The following is an 18,301-nucleotide window of genomic DNA, read 5'->3' on the forward strand; positions in this document are numbered from 1 at the left end:
TTCTGCCTGTTATTTGAAAATGAGTGGAACAGCTTAATTACGCTCTCGTATCGCAAATTGCTGTAAACATTACAAAACATGTTAGTGCAAGTTTTACTTATCTAACTGTATTAGAATATTTACATTCAAATCTTTAAGATTAGGATATTACTAATTTAAAAAAATTCAGATTTACTGTACAAATCTTGAGTGAAGGTTCATATGTCTGACTCTCCTGAGAAGTTGGGGTTTGTGAAAGTAGGCTGCAACAGAAGAATCACGCAACTTAGTATTGACACATTTAAAAAAGTCAACCACATTCAATAACGGGCTAATCAATAACTTACCACATCCACGGTATTGGTTCTTCTGATTGGTAGGCTCAGACGGCTCAGTTTGTACCCTCGCACGTTGAAGATGTAATACATCAGTCCAAAGATCAAGACGAAAACCACGATGGCTGCGACGATAGCGCCGGCTATCACCCCCCCGTTGTTCGCTAAGATGCAGAAACAAACCAGTCAACGTGTCTGTTTGGTCGTTTTAAAGCTGCCCAATGTTAAAAAAAACGTTGGCACAACTAAGTGTGACGTCAAGTTGAAGGTACTAATGGGGCAGTCAGAGACTGCAACAACCCACGACACCCCAGAATTCAAAATTTTACCCTGACCTACACATTTTTGTCCCCCTCGCTTCCTGAAAATGTGGCTTTTGTTTTGGAGTTATATCTCAACAGGTTTCTGAGATGTGTACCTAAAAAGGTATAAAAGGGAAAATTTAACCTTGATGTAGATTTTCAAGGTTGTGGTTGAATTGTCATCCCCTTACCTCCCTGAATATAACGCCTTTTGTTTTGTCTTTCTATCTTTATCCAGTTCCTGAGATAAGTGCACAAAAGTGTACAAATGTTGAAATTTGACTTTGGCCTAATTTTCTCAAGGTCATCATCTCATTTTCATCCCCTTTGCTGCCCGAGTCATGTGCTTTTTGTTTCATCTTTCTATCTGCAACGGTTGTGGAGATATTTGGTGGACTAATGGACGGAAGAACACACAAACTCAATTACAATACATCACCGCTTCGCGGGATGTAAAAAGCTAATCAAAACTATAGCAGGTTATCCTCAGGGAAGAATGAACATCTACTCAGGAATCAAAGAATCAATCCAACATCGTTTGAGAAATTGATTTGAAACTACGTGAACCTCATGGAGCTAAATTCAACTTGGTGGCACCAGGAGGGAAAATCAGGATTCATCATCTGGGGACCAAGATTGTCTGAACAGGATATGGTGACAATGTGCGAAACTTACGGGGGCGGGCTGTGGTAATGGTAGAAACCGTAGTTGTGAACGGAGTGGTGGTGGTAATCAGATCAGTCGGGATAATAGGGCTACCATCGGTACCCGTTGTGTAGTCTGAAAGAGAGTTTCAAGAGGAGTTAAGTTCTGCTGGTATCCGAGCGCAGTCTGATAAAAAGTATTGATACTCACACTGACGGTGGCGACAAACGAAACCTCTCTTCTGCAGGCAATTGTTGTCATTCCAGCGTCCGTCGGGGTACATCTCGACGCAGTTCTCCTGGGACACATCCCCAGGATGGAAGTTCTGATTTGGCTCCCCGGGAGCCCAAAAGACGAAGCCCACCGGCGTGTTGTCGGTCCAGGCCCAACCAACTAGAACACAAACACGAGGGGGGGTACATATTCACAGCTCAGATGTAGATATACTAGGGATAGAAATGGTATCAGATTTTTCCTTCCCCACCCAACCGGTCAAGGCGGTTGACCGCCCTCCAGAGTCTGGGTCCTGCCTGGAGTTTCTTCCTCAATGAGGGAGTTTTTCCCGACCGCTGTCGCTTATGCTTGCTCTGGAGGGTTGTGTTGGGTTTCTCTGTATGTTGAAGCGCTTTCAAATGTCTGATGTGATTAAGCACTATATAAATTAAGGTTGATTGACCGATACTCAAAAAAAAAAAGAAGGCAAGTGCTCACAGTGGTTGTCCCTAGTGAGGCCGATCCAGACGTTGTGGTGTTTGGTGTGATTCAGGCTCCGGATGAAATTCACCTCCGCCCTGCTGTGGATGGAGGTGAGCTCTGCCCTGATCGACTGACAGTAGTGTCGGGAGTCTGGCCAAGAGTAACCCTGCTGACCGTCATACACGAAGTAGCAGTAGCTCCCGTAGGGCGTCCAGAATGGTAGACACTTCCCGTCACCGGGGGCAGGGGTAGGAGGTGGCTTCTCTGAGGGGGCGACACAAAGTTTAGATGTTTTAAACCAGTGGTGGTCAACCTTTTTGTCTCCACGGACTGGTTTAACATCAGAACATTTTCAAGGACCATCCTTTAATAATCAGAAAGATCAGAACCAGATCAGAAACAAAACAGAAATAATGGAAGTTCTGGATTCGTTCTGTGTGACCTAGTACTGGTCCACGACCCATGGGTTGGGGGCCACTGTTTTCATGTGTATCCTGTGGACAAATGAAGCTGGAGAAAGGGGATTCAGCTCAACGTCCGTGTTTTACATACCTACAGAGATCTTGCATAGGAAGGGCTTGGCCAGGTCACACCTGGTGTCGTTCCAGGTCCCGCGGAAGGTCAGGGACCTGTCCATACTCACACAGCCCTCATCTTTATTGTTGGTGGGCTCTCCTGGTCCCCACTGGGTGAAGAAGACCGGCCAGCCATCTGTCCACGTGTATACACCTTCTTCCTGTTGCAAGACGATAGAAACCTGTTTACCTGATGCTCTTTCTTACATCATCATCGTCCTAGTTTGTAACTTGTGATCCTTTCAGGTTCATCCAATGTGATTTCCTCTTGACTGCACCTGACGCCTGAGTCCGATCCAGGCGTCATCGTTGCCCTGGAGGAACAATAATGCAAGGAAAGCCTGGTCGTAGCTCATGTCTATGCTGGCCAGGTTGCCTCCTTCCGTCTCACAGAACTTCTGAGCATCGTCCCAGGTCTTTGGCTCCGCCACCAGCCGGTAAAAATTTGAGTACCAGGGGGTGTAGCCGGAGACGGGGCTTGTAGTTGGAGGTGGAGGGTCAATGCTACTTGCTGATAAAGAAGCAGATGGAGAAACATTTAACAGAAGGTTTGAAAAGAGTGTTAATCAAGGAAAAGGAACCGGTTGGATTACGGACATTTCTTCATGTAGCAGACAAAGCTGTTTTCCTTATGACAAGCGTCGTCATTCCACTTGCCGCTCACCAGGTAGCTGTGAGTCATCGCCACACAATGTTCCTGGAAAGGAAAAACAAAAAATTAAACGAACTACACGAATCCAGCTACCACCTGGATTTAACTACGCAAATAGGTAAGAACTTTCCAAACCCTTCAAACCCCTAAACAAATCAACCAGAGAAGTTATGAAGTAAGAGAGATGGAGAACTCTAGGGATTTGGACTAAACATTTAGGGAGATCGAGCTGTTGGTCAAACAAAAGGGGTGGTGTACTTCCCGATTGTAGCACTGCTTTCCTAGACATCTCTACAGTGAATCCTCACCACGCCTCCGGCGTTGTTGGGCTCGTTGGTGTTCCAGTTCGTGTACTTGACGGCGCTGACCCCATCACTCCAGCCAAACTGATTCTCCGTTATGCGATCTGACAGACCGATCCATGCTGGGAACTCCAGGTCCCTCAGGTAGCTGGACACAAAGTCTGGAGGAGGCGAGCAGAATATAACAAGCTGTGTGCTTGACCAGGAGCCAGAATTAATTTTTTCTTGTTGATGAAAGTTCACCGTTCTCATATTCGTCGTCGATGACCGCCAGCTCTCCGCCCTGGTCTTTGCACCAAGTGCGAGCATTGTCCCAGTTGGCTTTGATGTCGTCTTTCTTCCCTTTGAAAATGAAGCATTTGTTTTTGAAGCGCAGCCAACCTGAGGGGAAGGAAGGTAGATGGGTTGCATCATATTTCAAGGATAATTCTGGGTCAAATGAGGATGTCTATTTAAAACAGCATGTCTTACCCGAGGGGCAGTAACCCTCCCATGGCTGGGTGGGTGGAGGGGGGGTGACGATATCTCCGGGGAACTTCTTGCAGACGTAACCGGCTGAATCCCAACCACAGTTTACATCGTTCCAGTCGCCTTAACAAGGAAGAGTTCAGCTTGACATTCGGGACCAGGAGGGGGGGGTCTTGATCCACACAACCATTAAAAACATCTATGTAGCCCTATTGTCAAATCAGTGAAGGGGGGACTGGGTTCAAATACCTCGAAGCCTTTTCATGTGAACACAGAATTCCTCCCCGTTGTAGTTGTTGGGTTCACCTGGCCCCCAGTGAGTGTAGGTCACAGGGGAGGAGTCCACCCATCTGTGCAGGTAAAATAGAGAACCCTTGGAACTGACCTTTTGTCAGAGTATCACCTTTTGTCAGCAGCAAACCAGAGCTTCAAGACTTTTGATGCTGAGATTGCACGACATCCTACTACTAGAATCATCCTTCACATACCTGTGTTGTCCACCTGCGATGCCAAACATGACCAATCCAATCCAAGCCTCAGCAAGTTGGCCTGTCCCCACCTGGAACACACAAACAGATTTCCCTCCAACATATTCCAAAATATTGTAGCGTAAAGACATTGAAGGGTTGAAGGAGAACGAGTGGGCGTACCATGCTGTTGACGTACGCCTGCTCGTCTCTGGTGAGGATGGACACCAGGTTGGCCTTCTCTGCCCAGCAGCGCTCCGTTGCCGTGTGGAAGTCGACTACATCCGTGTCGTTGTAGTAATAACAGATTCCGTTGTTCTTCCTCCAGCCAGGGTTGGTACCGCAGTCAGGAGCTGAGGGTTGAGAAAAGAGACTCCTGGCGATGCCTCAAACCCAACTTTAGGCATTATATTCAGTAGATTTGGACTTAATCCAACTTGAACTATGTCTAAATTAAGTTTCTAAATTGCTCTGGCAATGCTAAAGCAAAATATGACATCATGTAGGTCCAACTTGTGATAGTTTACCTGGGACAGGAGGTGGAGTCACTGGGGGCACAATTGGGTTCTGCCCTTTTGGAATCATGCATATCCAGTCCTGGTGAGCATCACAGTTGATATCGTTCCACCAGGAATGGGTTCCGTCAGTGTTGGTCATTAGCTCCACACAGTCCTCCCGACCCTCGTGGTTGTTGGGCTCTCCTGGACCCCAGTTGGTGTGGGAGAGGGGCGAACCGTCACTCCAAGAATAGCCTACATGACGGAATAATTAGGTCAGTACGAAAAAATACACATGTATACATATAAGTACATTTTACCTCGGCTTACGTCATTTGGAGTTACACTGTTCTCAATTAGATGTCGGTTTTCAAAAAAAAATACAAGGAAAAATAAAAACCAAGTTTAAGTCATTAACTCTACTTTAAATCTGTCCGCCACAAATACTGGATTCATAAACTCACTAGTAAACCGTGAGAAGCACATTACTGTTCAATAAATCTGAATAAAACACATATTATTATCTCGTAGCAACCCCCGTGAACCACATTGAGGAAGAAGCAGATGAAGACCAGACATAGATGTTTTTTCTGTACTATATTAAAAAATACAATTTGTCAGCTTCAAATAGAATCATAATTAACCAAATATTATTAAAATGGATTTATTAATACAGTTCCATATAGAACTAGGAATGGTCTAGGAATATCTTCACTTTAGTCTGGAGACGAGTTAATTTGACTTCATTTTTTTGACTTATGTCACGTCTCCCTGTCGGAAAAACAACATAAGCCGAGGTTTAGCTGTATAGAAATGTTGTTTTCCAGTTGTTGTCCGACTCACCTCCCTCTGTGGGGTTATGCTTCAGACCGATCCACTTGCTGGTGCCTTTGGTGTACTCGGACAGGAAGTTCTCCTCCTCCTGACCGTGGATGCTGACCAGATTAGCTCCTCTTGCGACACAATCAGCAAGTGCTCCTCCCCAGCTCTTCTTCATGGACCAGTCCACGTTGTGGAAGAGCTGGAGGGAACAAGATCATACGTCTGCATGGACTGTTTGCACATAAAGAATCATAGCTGTCTAATGCGTCGCCTTGTGTACCTTATAACAGTATCTGTGGTGAGGCAGACCCGACCAGCCTTCAGAACATCCCTGTGGTTGAGGAGGAGTTGGTGGTGTTGTGGGTGGGGTGATGTCAGGCCTGGGTTTCTCACAGAAGAAGGCAAATTCCTCCAAGCACTGCTTGTCATCCCAGAACCCACCAATCACACCTGAAGTCATTGCCACGCAAGTACCATCCCCGCTATCTAGAGACATAAAAAGCACATCGTCTTTTTCAGGTGTGGACAAATAATGGGGTGTGGCTCGTATTTGAGTTAGTGTTACGTCGTTACCTGGCTGGTCTCTGTCCCAGTGAGTAAAGGTGAGCGGTGCACCGTTGACCCATTGGTAGTCCACCCCCCCGCCTTGTCCTTGAGCACGCAGGCCAATCCACCAAAAGCCAGTCTTCCCTGACAGCTCTACTGTAAAGTGTGACTGCTCGTAACTGAAGTGAAACAGAGATGAATAAGTGAAAGTCAGGGGTGTTCCACCGGTCGGCGTGTCGCGTCCTTTCTCCCTTTATTTACTATATGCACCAAACGATAGCACACATATGAACATTAGGTTTGCAGAGAGGATCATTGTCGTGTGACTGACTTTCATTCTCTAACACTGTTGGACTCACATGTCTCCGATGTGCAACAAGACGCCTTCCTTGCCTTCACAGAATTCCTTAGCATCCGACCAGCTCCTAGGGGTCTCCTCCATCCAGTAGCAGGAGTAGGCGTATGCACTCCAGCCCTGACACATACGGCAGAGGTTAGCGCACACATGTTCTAGTGTCACGGTCCGGTTTAACGTCACAATATTTTCATGGACTGTCTTTTAAGGTTTGGTGGATAAATACAGAAAAATAAAACGAGACGGCCAGGAGATGCTTGACTGAGGCAAGCATCTCCACTCCACAAGCGTCAAGAGCGACTCATAGACAGAAAGCTTGGAAAGAGGACAGACAAAATGTTTGGTTGGGCCTCCTACCTGAGGGCATCCGTACACAGTGGGTATGGGAGAAGGCAGTGGGTAGTGAGCTTTGGGCATTTTACATATGAAGGTGTTGAGTTCCTTACAGCTCTTGTCGTTCCATCGCCCACTCTGGAGCATAAATTAACGTCAGCGTCACCACAATCACCACCATTAACACATTATGGGAAAGTTGGATTTTCCATTTTTCTCACATAGTGGAAAAGCTCAACACAATCTTCATCAAACCCTAGATGGTTGTTGGGTTCACCTGGAGACCAATGGGTAAAGGTCACCTCGTGTTCGTCAGACCAGACAAAGAACCCAGATAGAAACAGGTCATTCAGACCAGTCCACACGTCAACGGTAGCTGTAATGGTCAAAAAAGAAAGCATCAATATTTTCCATCGTTTTTCCTTTTACCTGTGGGAAATTCATCAAGACGTTTCTATTTTCTAGATCTGTACCCATGTACAGGTAGCTTTCCAGCCAGCTTTGCTCCGCCATCGAGAGGATGGATACGAGTTCGGCGCCCACGCTCCTGCAGGTAGCCTGGGCGTCATGCCACGTCTTCCTGTCATCGAAGGGTTTGTAGCAGAACTCTCCAAACTCATGCCAGTCATACCCGGGACACCTGAGCTCTGTCGAAGGAAGGCCGGTTCAGCGACACACCACAGGTAAAGTTGTGAGGACAAACTTCTGATTAATTCAACGAACTACAGTTGAGTCTTGACTCACCTCCATCTGCAAAAGTATAAGAGACTTCATAGGCTCCAGAATATCTGTGGAAACACAATAGTCTCTTAGGGTTACTTCCATCAAAAAGGGTTCCATTTCAAATGCGACTACTTACTGTCGGGAGGTGATGCCATTCCTCGTTGACCCAGGGTAGAAGTCCAGTCCGTCCATTTTCACCATGGTGCAATCTCCTCCGACTTCATTCAGTATCACGCCCGCGTGGATAGCCGCAGCGCAGGTGTTTGAGTCCTGTTAGACGAGGACGACCAGACAGAAGTTCACGTCGTTGTAGAAGAACATAACAAGTCATGACACAAATAGGAAAACAGGATAACACACCCCACGATATTTCCCAGTGCCGTACACGAGGTAATTGGTGTTGGCGCAACGTGCCGGGCAGTGGACCCTGAAAGACTCATGAGAATCAAGTCCAGGATTCATTGTAGCAACACAGAACAGATCAATCCAGGAATATCGGTTTGAAAATATTGAATTTCACTCACGTCATTTTATCATGGTAGGAGTCAAAGATGGGTTTATGTTCACATGTGACCGCATCTGTGGACCCACAGCATTTCATTAGGGTTGCAAACATTTGTAAAACACACAGAAGCAGAATCTTACTGCAAATAAAATGTCTTTTATTGGACAGTGGATGTGAATTTGTGGCACTGGTGGTGTTCTTACAGTCTGGTGAGCACCCTAAGATGTCAAAGCGAAGGCCCGTCTGACCGCTGAACTCCACCGGGATGATGCGGACGTACTTCGCCGACACAGGCGTACCCAGCAGCTGAGTGTCCGGAGTGTTTCGATCTGTTGAGCCTGGAAGAGACTGGAAATCCAGGAAATCCCTGGTGACTTTTCCACGTTCAAAAGCTGGTTTCAACCTGGTTTCCGTTAACTCACCTCCCCATCATCGACGTAGTCGCTCCAATCTGCTCCATCCATACTGTGCTGCAGCTTGAATCTGGTGACCCAGTGGTCATTTTGAGGGCAACCCTGGATCACTATCCCGGTCACTTTTCTAGTTTGGCCCAGGTTGGCCTGGATCCAGCTGGAGGTTGCTGTAGATACAAAATCTTGTGATTGGAGTGAACACTACCCTACCTTTCACAATGGTCCCATCGGTACTTACGGTTTCCTGAGGGCATCCAGCAGGAATTTCCGTTCAGACGGGCTTTGTCAGGCGTGAACGAACCACTGGAGGAGGAGGCAGAGAGCTGGGCGTCCGTGATGTTCCCGGCCTCGACGCCCAGGCCGTGAAGACACACTATAAGCAGCCAGAGCGCCAAACAAGACCTTCAAGCGCCATCGTGCCGATGAAGAGGTACGCTGAAATAATCAGTGAAAATGAGTAGCCCACCTTTTTGTTCACAGCTGTAGACAACCTTCAGGTATTTAGCAACAGTGGGACAGGGGTCCACGTCCACGTGGGCATACAGGAAGCAGTAGGGACGGTTGTCACAAGACTTCCTGTAGTATGGGAAGATACCTTCCACTGTGCAGCTCCCTACAGGACAGGGATGAATTTTGCATTAGACACCGATCAATACTTAATATTATATGCTTTTTTTATGCTATCATTATGGATCACCTCCTCCAGATCCATCCAGGTGGGGACAAATGTCATCACTGTCTCGTCCGTAGAAAGCTGATTGGATGTTGATCACACTTTCCTCTGGACAGTGAAGGACAGCCGAAGAGTCTTGGCATACCAACGCTGTCATGAAACCTGTAGCAGGAGAAGCGTTTCCTGTCTTCAATCCATAAAATCTGTTTTATGAAGGAGCCATGTCAGATATTGAGGTTTCGTTACCATCGTGAGGTGGAGGAGGCTTGGGTGTATTTCCTGAAAGAGGAAACATGAGTCAGTACGCAACATCTCCTTGTTTGCAGAGAAGAACAACAATCAGGGCCATGTCCCCACCACTCCTCTTGCAGATGTATCCTCTGTTGTAGTCGCAGTTGTCATCGTTCCAGTAGCCGTTGTTAATGAGTATAGAGAGGCAATCTTCGCCGTAATAGTCGTCTGGGTTACCTGTGAGAAAATGCCAGGTCAGGGGATTTGTTTCCGAGCGGCGTCCCACAAGAAACGATGGAAGACATTTTAAATTAACCTGCGTTCCAATGGACGTATCTGAAAGGAGAACCATCCGTCCACTCCCAGCCACCTTCAGTGATGGAGTCGTGTCCCCCCATCCAAAGAGAGATACCCGTGAAACCCTGCTGAATGATACCTGAGAGGAATTGAGGAAATGTATGAATACAGCCAAGAAAACACTTGATATGCGTGGTAAAAATTGCTTACTGGTGAAAGTTATAGTTCAATAAAGTTTCAAGAGTGCAGTAAAGACGCCCAACCTTGTATGAAGGCCTGTTCAAAGGGTTCGGTGATGCTGACGAGGTCTCCGCCCTGGTTGACGCAGTCGGCTCGAGCGTCCGACCACCTCCTCATGGACAGGTAGTTGAACAGGTAGCAGTAGTCATTAAACGGATCGGACATCCAGAAACCACATTTTTCATTCCATCCTGCAACAAACACGGTTGTTTAATCCACATCTCCAGAGAAACCGATCATCAGGTCACGACTTAAGGGTATCAGTCATTTCCAGACAACCTGGTTCACTGGTCGGAGGTGGAGGAGGTCCTTGTCCCTTGGCTGTGGAGACGAGAGGAAAGTGAGTGGAAAATAAAGGATGGATGCAACAAGTGTGACTAAAATATTGGCACATCGAACCTTTTTTGCAGATGAATTCTTTGGTGGCGGTGCAGAAATCGTCGTTGAGCTTCCCGGATTCGTAGTGCCCCGCCCCTCGGATGAGCACACAGTCCTCGTTGTTCTGCCAGTTGTCCGGCTGATTTGGAGCCCACGGGAGCAAATCCTGAGAGCAAAATCACAAGTAGATGCTCGAACATCAGCTTCAGTCGCCGCAGCATTCGTTGGCGATGGATCGTCACAAGCGAACATCAGTACGGTCACGACTTCAACGCTTACTGCTGGAGTTCCATCGCTGTACACAAACACGTTTTCCTCGTTGATGTCATTCAGTCCCACCCAGGCTTGGGTCGGCATGTGACCTGTAGACGAAGAGAAGGTTGTGTTACTACCCAGCCATGTTTGACCTAGACTTCTTCTGCAGCTCTCACCTGTTAGGAAGCTTAGTTCTGCTTCTGAATGGAAGCTGGCCAGGTGACCCTGACTGCTGACACAGTAGGCCTCAGCATCATGCCACGTCTTCACAGACTCGGTCTCAAAGTGATAGCAGAAGTCTCCATACAGCAAATAGCCGGGGTCACAGTGGGAATCTGATGGGCAAAGCAATAGTTATTACACCACTATTACAGTTATTGTACAGTACAGGTAGACCTCAACCTACAAACACAACCGGTTCAGAAACGCTGTTTGTAAGTCGTTATTTATTAAATTTCAATCTCTGATCTCCGTCTGAGGTCATTTAAATGTCATTAATACTCTACTAAAGTAACGTCACTACGACTCTAAATACTAAAGTCATGTCATTACTGCTGTAAATACTAAAGTAATGTCATTACTACTCTAAATACTAAAGTAATGTCATTACTACTGTAAATACTAAAGTAATGTCATTACTACTCTAAATACTAAAGTAATGTCATTACTACTGTAAATACTAAAGTAATGTCATTACTACTCTAAATACTAACCACAGGAAGTGACATCAGAGCAAACAGGTCACTGAGTCTGAGATCTGCTGAGTCATGTTAACATGACACGTGAAAGCTGAATCTAGGGGTGTTGATGTTACGCTGCTCAGTGGGGGTTGTGCCAGGAAGGGGAACTACAGTAGTCTGACATGGCGGAGTTTGATTGTTTGTATTTACAAATGTTCGTATCTCGAGGACTAGATGTACTTACAATCATCACACAGTAGTTATGCAGGTATTTAACACAGTTTCAGATATATGAAACAGGACCATGGGCTGTGACCCACCTGGTGCTGAGGTTGGTTTGGGGTTCTGGCCTCCTTTCATCTCACAGATGTAACCCAGCCTCTTGAAGCAGTTGGTCGTTTCCCACTTGCCTTCATAGTTTCCTAGAAAACAGCATCAACCCGGTTGATGTTGGTCTCGTCCAGCTCAGGCGTTGAGATACAGAAGTGTCAGGTAGGTTGTACCTGTGAAGATCTGCCCACAGTCCAACATGTTGGGAGTGTTTCTGGGCCATCCAGAACCATAGTTGGAAAATGTTACGTCAGATTTATCCACCCATTTGAACTGTCCATCCTGGTCCTTATCTGAAGAGGAACAACAGTGTGTTTTCACAAATCACATCGTAGACTTTTTTGGTCTGTCGCAGTGAGGATTAGATGTGAAGTGCGTTGAACCTGATAAACCAATCCAGATGTCAGGAATGTCCACTTGGTGAAAGTCTGGAAGAATCCCATTGATGAAGTACTGTTCTTCTTCACTGCAAACGGAAGGTTTAAGGTTGGACGTCGTGGCAACAGAATACCAGTTTTCATCCTGGTTGTATTGTTTTATTTGGTTGTTTTATCTGTCAGGCCTTAAAAGACGGTCCGTGACGTTAAACTGGTCTGTGGCGCAAAAAAGGTTGGAGACCAATGCTCTAGTTCAGGGGTATTCAATTAAAAGTCACGGAAGATTTCCTCTTCGTGAAAGGTCTGAGCCCAAGTCCAGTTTGTGTCTTATAGCTGGTCCCTACATCCACATTATCATCTATTATCAATTTTCAATGCAGGTTATGTTTAAATCAGTGCACAGCTAGCTCTTTGACCTCACCATAAATAAAAGTAGACCCAGGAAAATAAATTTCAAACCTTTATGTTACTCTAGATTGAAGAACACACAAACCCCAGTATTAAAAATAGACATCCCAGCCTAAAGAACTGAAGGCCGACGCTTCAAGTAAAAAAAACATGAACATGTTCAGAAAGCATGAATAAAAACCGGCTCTTTCAGGGGGAAACATGCAAATAGAACTTTCTTCATGAGAGAAAGGGGCATGTGGCCTGACAGTCATTTACTTGGGCACAAGGTAACATGTGCACCATTTGGGGTCCGCAATCTGCTGACCCCTGCTCTAGTTCATTCAAGCTACGTGTCTTTGTCCACCTTCCAGTCTCCTCAATGCCAACCTTCGTCAGGTTCCCTAGGGTCATCAGCCACCACCACCAGTGTTCCACCACACCGTTTCCTCTCTTTCCTACCTGTCTATGATCAGCAGGTTGGTCCCCCAGTCGGAGCACATGGTGGCGGCCTCATGCCAGCTGGTCAACAGGTTGATATTACTGAATAACCAGTAGCAGTTTCCTCCGAAGCTCCGCCAGCCAGCAGGGCAGATAGCTGCAAGGGGGGGGCAGGAAGGGAAATGATCCAAACCAAATCAACACCCTTAAAAACATTTCTTCTTTGTGTATTTCGAAACCCATCCATCTTACTGTTCAGCGGCCGTTTGCACATGTATGGACGCTCATATCTGCACACGTGGGTCTTCCATTTGGCAAATTCATCCGTTTCGTCCTTGATGATCGTAGAACATGACCCCACCTGTGCGTCGCCACTGTCGGGAAGGCACGCGTTGACAAATCTTGACAAATCAACGGTGAATCTAACGGAAGATGATGGGACATCTTACATTGTGGGTTCATCAGCGGCCCAGTTTGTGTAAGTCCCAGTGTTGGCGTCAGACCAGGTGAACTGGGTGTTTCCTGGTTCCACTTTACAGGAGATCTTGGTGCATTTCTGGAGAAACAAACGCATCGTTATAAGATGAAATGAAATTTATATCCAGTGTTAGAGACTACACCCGCTAAGCTCGTCTCACCAGCGTGGAAAGCCCGATCCAGAGGTCAAATTGGGACGAGTCCAGTATCCCTGTGATGTAGTTCTGCTCTGCTAACGAAGTAATGGACACAAGGTCCCCCCCCTCGTCAACGCAATCATGTCTGGCTGCAGACCAGCTCCTACTGGTCTCTGCCTTCAGTTTGTAGCAGTTGGAGCCGTACTGCGTCCAGCCGTTGGCGAGGTCACAGCGTGGGGCCGGATCAGCTGAGGAGCAGAGAGGAAGTGTGTGAGGCGGATGGATACGACATCAGTGAGACCGTATCTCGTTCTTTACCACGTGTTGGAGGATGGATATGACATCAGTAAGACCGGATCTTGTTCTTTACCGCGTGTTGGCGGATGGATACGACATCAGTGAGACCGGATCTTGTTCTTTACCGCGTGTTGGCGGATGGATACGACATCAGTGAGACCGGATCTCGTTCTTTACCACGTGTTGGCGGATGGATACAACATCAGTGAGACCGGATCTCGTTCTCGTTGGTGGAGTAAAGACGTAGCTCGTGTGCTCTCCTGACTTTAGCATTTCTTTTCATTCTTTATCATTGTTTACGTAACTTATATATAATTAATTATACGCAGGTAAAGTCTGCGTGTCTATTGGTTGATAAAATTTTTTTAAAATTTAATTTAGGGGGTTTGAACGAATTCAACTCACATCTCAAGGTACTGCTGTTCCTGCATAACCCTGTATGTGTGATGTGGTGGAAGTAACATAACAACAAGAGTATAATAATATAATAATAATAGTAATAATAATAATAGTAATAATAATAGTAATAGTGACGATAATAAAATAATAGTATTAATAATATAATTATAATAATAATAATGATGATGGTGACAATAATAATAATAATGTATGGATGATAAAATGAATCTAAACGACTGCAGTGAACACATGACAGACTTACGGTTGATGTGCTTGCAGATGTATTTCCTTCTGACGTTGCAGTTCTCATCATTCCATTTTCCATAGTTGTACCCGAGCACCTGACCACAGTGCTCCCCGTCCTCCCCCCAGTTGTCCGGCTGGCCTGGTGCCCAGTATCTACAGCAGGAGGGAGACCAATCAACTACTTACATTTATGACTTAAGACAGGTAAAACTGAAGCATTACATACGCTATGTATTCCAAATAAGGAGTCCCGTCGGTCCACTCCCAGACGCCTTCTATGACCCGGTCGTTCAGGCCGATCCAGTAGATCTCTGTGCTGATTTGAGTTCTCACCCACAGCTGGAAACACCACAGAACACGTGAGCCCGTCAGTGTGAGCAGATGAACCCACACCCACCCGTCTGGGGGTACCGGGGGCATGTGGCCTCACCCTCTCGTGGATGTCCTGGATGCTCATCAGGTTGCTGTTCTGCTCCAGACAGAAGGCGTTGGCCTCCATCCACGTCTTCAGGTCGATGGAGAAGAAGTAACATCTCCCCTCGTTCTCCCTCCAGCCCTGCGGACACTGGCCCCGGGCTGCAAACCCAACGTGACACACGATGTAGGCCTACTGGTTCACGTGACAACACTTCAAAAGCTCCTCCTGGGACCCAGGAACAGCTTCCGCCAGGCTTAATGCTGACATTTATGAGAGGGTGGATCATCTGGATGCCCATCGGTCATAAAAGTCTCATGACAGAGCAGCAGTTGGGTCGTGTCAGTCAACTCTCGGAGCCTCGTAGCGGCTAATGTTTGACTTTAACAAGCACAGAATCACATGCTCGTCACATCTGTAATGGTTTTATAGAACATCACCACCAAGAGGAAGATGGAATGATTTGGAAAAATATCCATCCCTCATCTGGGACGAATCCCACCGGCGGCACGAGTCGGAATTCAGTTATTATCTGGAAATATTAACAAACCCCAAACAGTAACTGGTTGTTATGAACGATTCAACATTTTTAGTTTTACTCCAGGAGAAAAGTGTTGCCTAAAAGTCCGAATCAACCATGAAGAATATTTCACCATATAAAATATGGATTTGAATTTACAGCTGAAAAGTAAATAAGATTTAGTTGGGGGGAAAAAAATCAAAATGAAATGTTGAGCAGTTTATTTGGCACGTTTTTAATTTATTTTCTAAAAAAACCGTATTTAAAATCACAGGGTTACACTTCAACCTCTGAACAATGGACATAATTCTCAAATTCATTCTCAGGGATGAAGAAGGATCCTTTATCAGAGGGAGACTCACCACAAGAGAGAAGAGCCACCAGGCTCAGCAGCTGCAGAAGTTTCCTTTGTCTTCTGTCCATGTTGTTTCTGCGTGCACCTCTTCAGGCGTTTCTACACATCCTAGAATCAGGACGTGGTCTGATGTGTTCGGATGTTCTCAGACCTCTGAACATCCTCTCTGACAGGCGTCTCTTTTCAGGACGCCTCCAGGGTCCAAAGACTGGCAGCAGTAAAACACTGATGACAAACACTTGACCTCCTCTCACAACTCACCGTGTTTGTTACAGGAGAAAATATCAACTATTTGGGTCAAGATTTTTTTAAGAGTAGATTAAAACAATATGTAACCAATTAAAATGAACAAAGATTCCTGCAATAAAAACTTGTTTACTGAAATCCTAACGTAATCAGAGTATATTTTATTTATCAGGATACTAAATGCAGGGGGAGGGAACATAAACATTTAAATTACTGTAAATAATAAATTAAAAAGTTTGTCGCTGTATCGTGGAATTTGGTTTTTCAGGGTAGGTCCTGGTACGAATTAACCGCGAGTAACGAGGGATTACTGTATTTATTAAATAGTAGACCGACCAGCCTAAAGAAAAAAAAAATTTTTTTAGATGACCGACTGACAAAAAAAAATTTTTTAGACCAACCAACCGACCATCCGACCAAAGACAACATTTTTAAGACGGACGGACCGACCGAAAAAAAATGTTTAGGCCGACTGATCCCAATATTTTTTTAGATTGACCAACCAACAGACCATCCGAAGAAGAACAAAAAAGTTTTAGACCACATCTGTCAAAGCCACGGCCCGCGGGACAGATCTGGCCCGTGATTGATTATTTATTATTTATTTATGATGATTTTTAATTACTATTAGAACCGGTCCGCAAGCCGCATCCGCCCGCAGGTGTTTAGCGCGCACCAACACTACATTTCCCACAATGCAACGGTAGCGGAAGTCAGTGCAGCGCAGCGAGAGGGCTTTGGTTTGTTTACCAGCAGTCAGAGCGAAGGGTGGATTTAGTTACCCCCCCACCTCAGAAATGGATAAAACGAAGGTGGACGCTGGGGGGGTTCAAGACAGGTGGGGTTCAGAGTTCATGTTCAGAGAGGTCAAAGGTAAACCTGCGTGTCTTCTGTTGAGTTTAACCGTTTCATCCCCGACACAACGCCCCAGCTGAGTTTTAACTCAGTTACGTTTTTACGTTTGTTTCTGCAGACGTGACGTGTTTGTGTGTGTGTCATAGATTTTAGTATTTAATTTATATTTATTTCATTTGAATGAACTCAGGTTAAATTGCAGATTAGAGCCACGAGAAAGAACACAACTGTTTTGATTTACATGTATTTATTTTATTTTTTTACTATTTTAAAGCACATTTTCAGTTTTTACTGCCTGCAATCTAGTTTCAGTCCTGGCTCCGCCCACTCCACCTGTTCCATCCCCGGCTCCTGATTGGTGCAGAGTGTTCTCCTCAATCAGAGCGGGAGTCCTCAAATCGTCTTCAGCTGTTCAGACCTGGGGGGGGCTGTTTGCTCCTGGAGATGTTTGAACCAAACTTGTGACCACATTGTGAAGAGTGGGCCGAGTTAGTCACTGGATTGTGTTAGCATTAGGAGTGGGGGGGGGCTGCTCACTACTTTTTTAGTACAACTGTAATCAGATTACTTTGGGGGTTTTGTTTCCGCTTCACTAGTAATTTCCAGAGGACTCCAGCGGTCCTCTTGTGGTTCTGTTCCTTTGAGCAGCTTCCTTTGGCCCTTTAGTTAATCTTGAAAACCTTTACTCTGTCCAGGGATTAAGATAATCTCTGGTTTATCAAATATTTTTACGTTAACCCTTTACGTCGGTTTCTTCTTGTTACGACTCTTTCTAACGCTCTGGGTCGTAACAGAGATCCGTCCTGGAACTGGTGGATCATGTAGAGCAGCGGTCCCCAAACTAAGGCCCGCGGGCCGGATGTGGCCCGCCTCCACGTTTGGAACGGGGAAGTTGAAGAGAGCTGGGGACGGAGTCCACGAGCCTCCTGGACCCGACAGAAGGGTCGGTCAGTCCAACGGGAAGTTAACGTCCAACGGGAAGTTAACGTCCAACGGGAAGTTAACGTCCAACGGGAAGTTAACGTCCAACGGGAAGTTAACGTCCAACGGGAAGTTAACGTCCAACGGGAAGTTAACGTCCAACGGGAAGTTAACCTCAAAGACCTTTTTCTCTGTAGGTCCCAGAGAGGTTCTTTGGTTCTCATCTATGTCATCAATAGTGTCTCCATCCTGTTCATTCAGTCTACTGGTAGACGTTACTTCACCTTCATGATAGAAAAAACCTCGCTGATATTTTTCTGTTTATCACATCACAGGTTCTTCACAAAAAAAAAAAAAGGATCATTTCCTACAAACCTGACCTCACCGAAACGTTCTTCGCCTGGCGGCAGCAACACCACCATCACCTAATAAATTAAAATGTTGTTCATGAAAGCAGTAAAAGGTCAGCCGGTTCTGGCCCAGGGCTCCATAACCCTCTCTTTCTACACTCCAGACAACGCGGAGGGGA

At 45.9% G+C, this 18,301-nt stretch overlaps 1 protein-coding gene across 1 annotated transcript; it reads right to left on the reverse strand.

The window, feature by feature from the left end:
• Positions 1-115: 115 nt before the first annotated feature.
• LOC137608195 (uncharacterized) lies at positions 116-16,063 on the reverse strand. Its single transcript, XM_068334350.1, has 50 exons — positions 15,758-16,063; positions 14,891-15,036; positions 14,687-14,799; positions 14,477-14,613; positions 13,543-13,766; positions 13,354-13,460; positions 13,157-13,278; positions 12,926-13,061; positions 12,083-12,165; positions 11,873-11,992; positions 11,690-11,791; positions 10,866-11,024; positions 10,714-10,796; positions 10,456-10,600; positions 10,336-10,377; positions 10,080-10,247; positions 9,836-9,955; positions 9,646-9,756; positions 9,535-9,567; positions 9,313-9,450; positions 9,082-9,228; positions 8,854-8,988; positions 8,625-8,782; positions 8,406-8,550; positions 8,222-8,276; positions 8,058-8,124; positions 7,834-7,967; positions 7,719-7,762; positions 7,448-7,621; positions 7,196-7,350; positions 6,999-7,112; positions 6,646-6,761; positions 6,314-6,465; positions 6,021-6,226; positions 5,762-5,939; positions 4,949-5,173; positions 4,605-4,774; positions 4,443-4,513; positions 4,204-4,304; positions 3,958-4,077; positions 3,730-3,867; positions 3,493-3,647; positions 3,130-3,229; positions 2,811-3,043; positions 2,510-2,693; positions 1,973-2,221; positions 1,472-1,654; positions 1,292-1,396; positions 327-478; positions 116-242 (listed from the first exon to the last, which is right to left on the reverse strand). The coding sequence occupies exons 1-50, from the start codon at positions 15,816-15,818 to the stop codon at positions 198-200; spliced, it is 6,561 nt and encodes a 2,186-aa protein (XP_068190451.1). The 5' UTR covers positions 15,819-16,063; the 3' UTR covers positions 116-197.
• Positions 16,064-18,301: the final 2,238 nt, after the last annotated feature.

The sequence above is a fragment of the Antennarius striatus genome, chromosome 15 (assembly GCF_040054535.1).
Source record: "Antennarius striatus isolate MH-2024 chromosome 15, ASM4005453v1, whole genome shotgun sequence".
Classification (NCBI taxonomy): Eukaryota; Metazoa; Chordata; class Actinopteri; order Lophiiformes; family Antennariidae; genus Antennarius; species Antennarius striatus.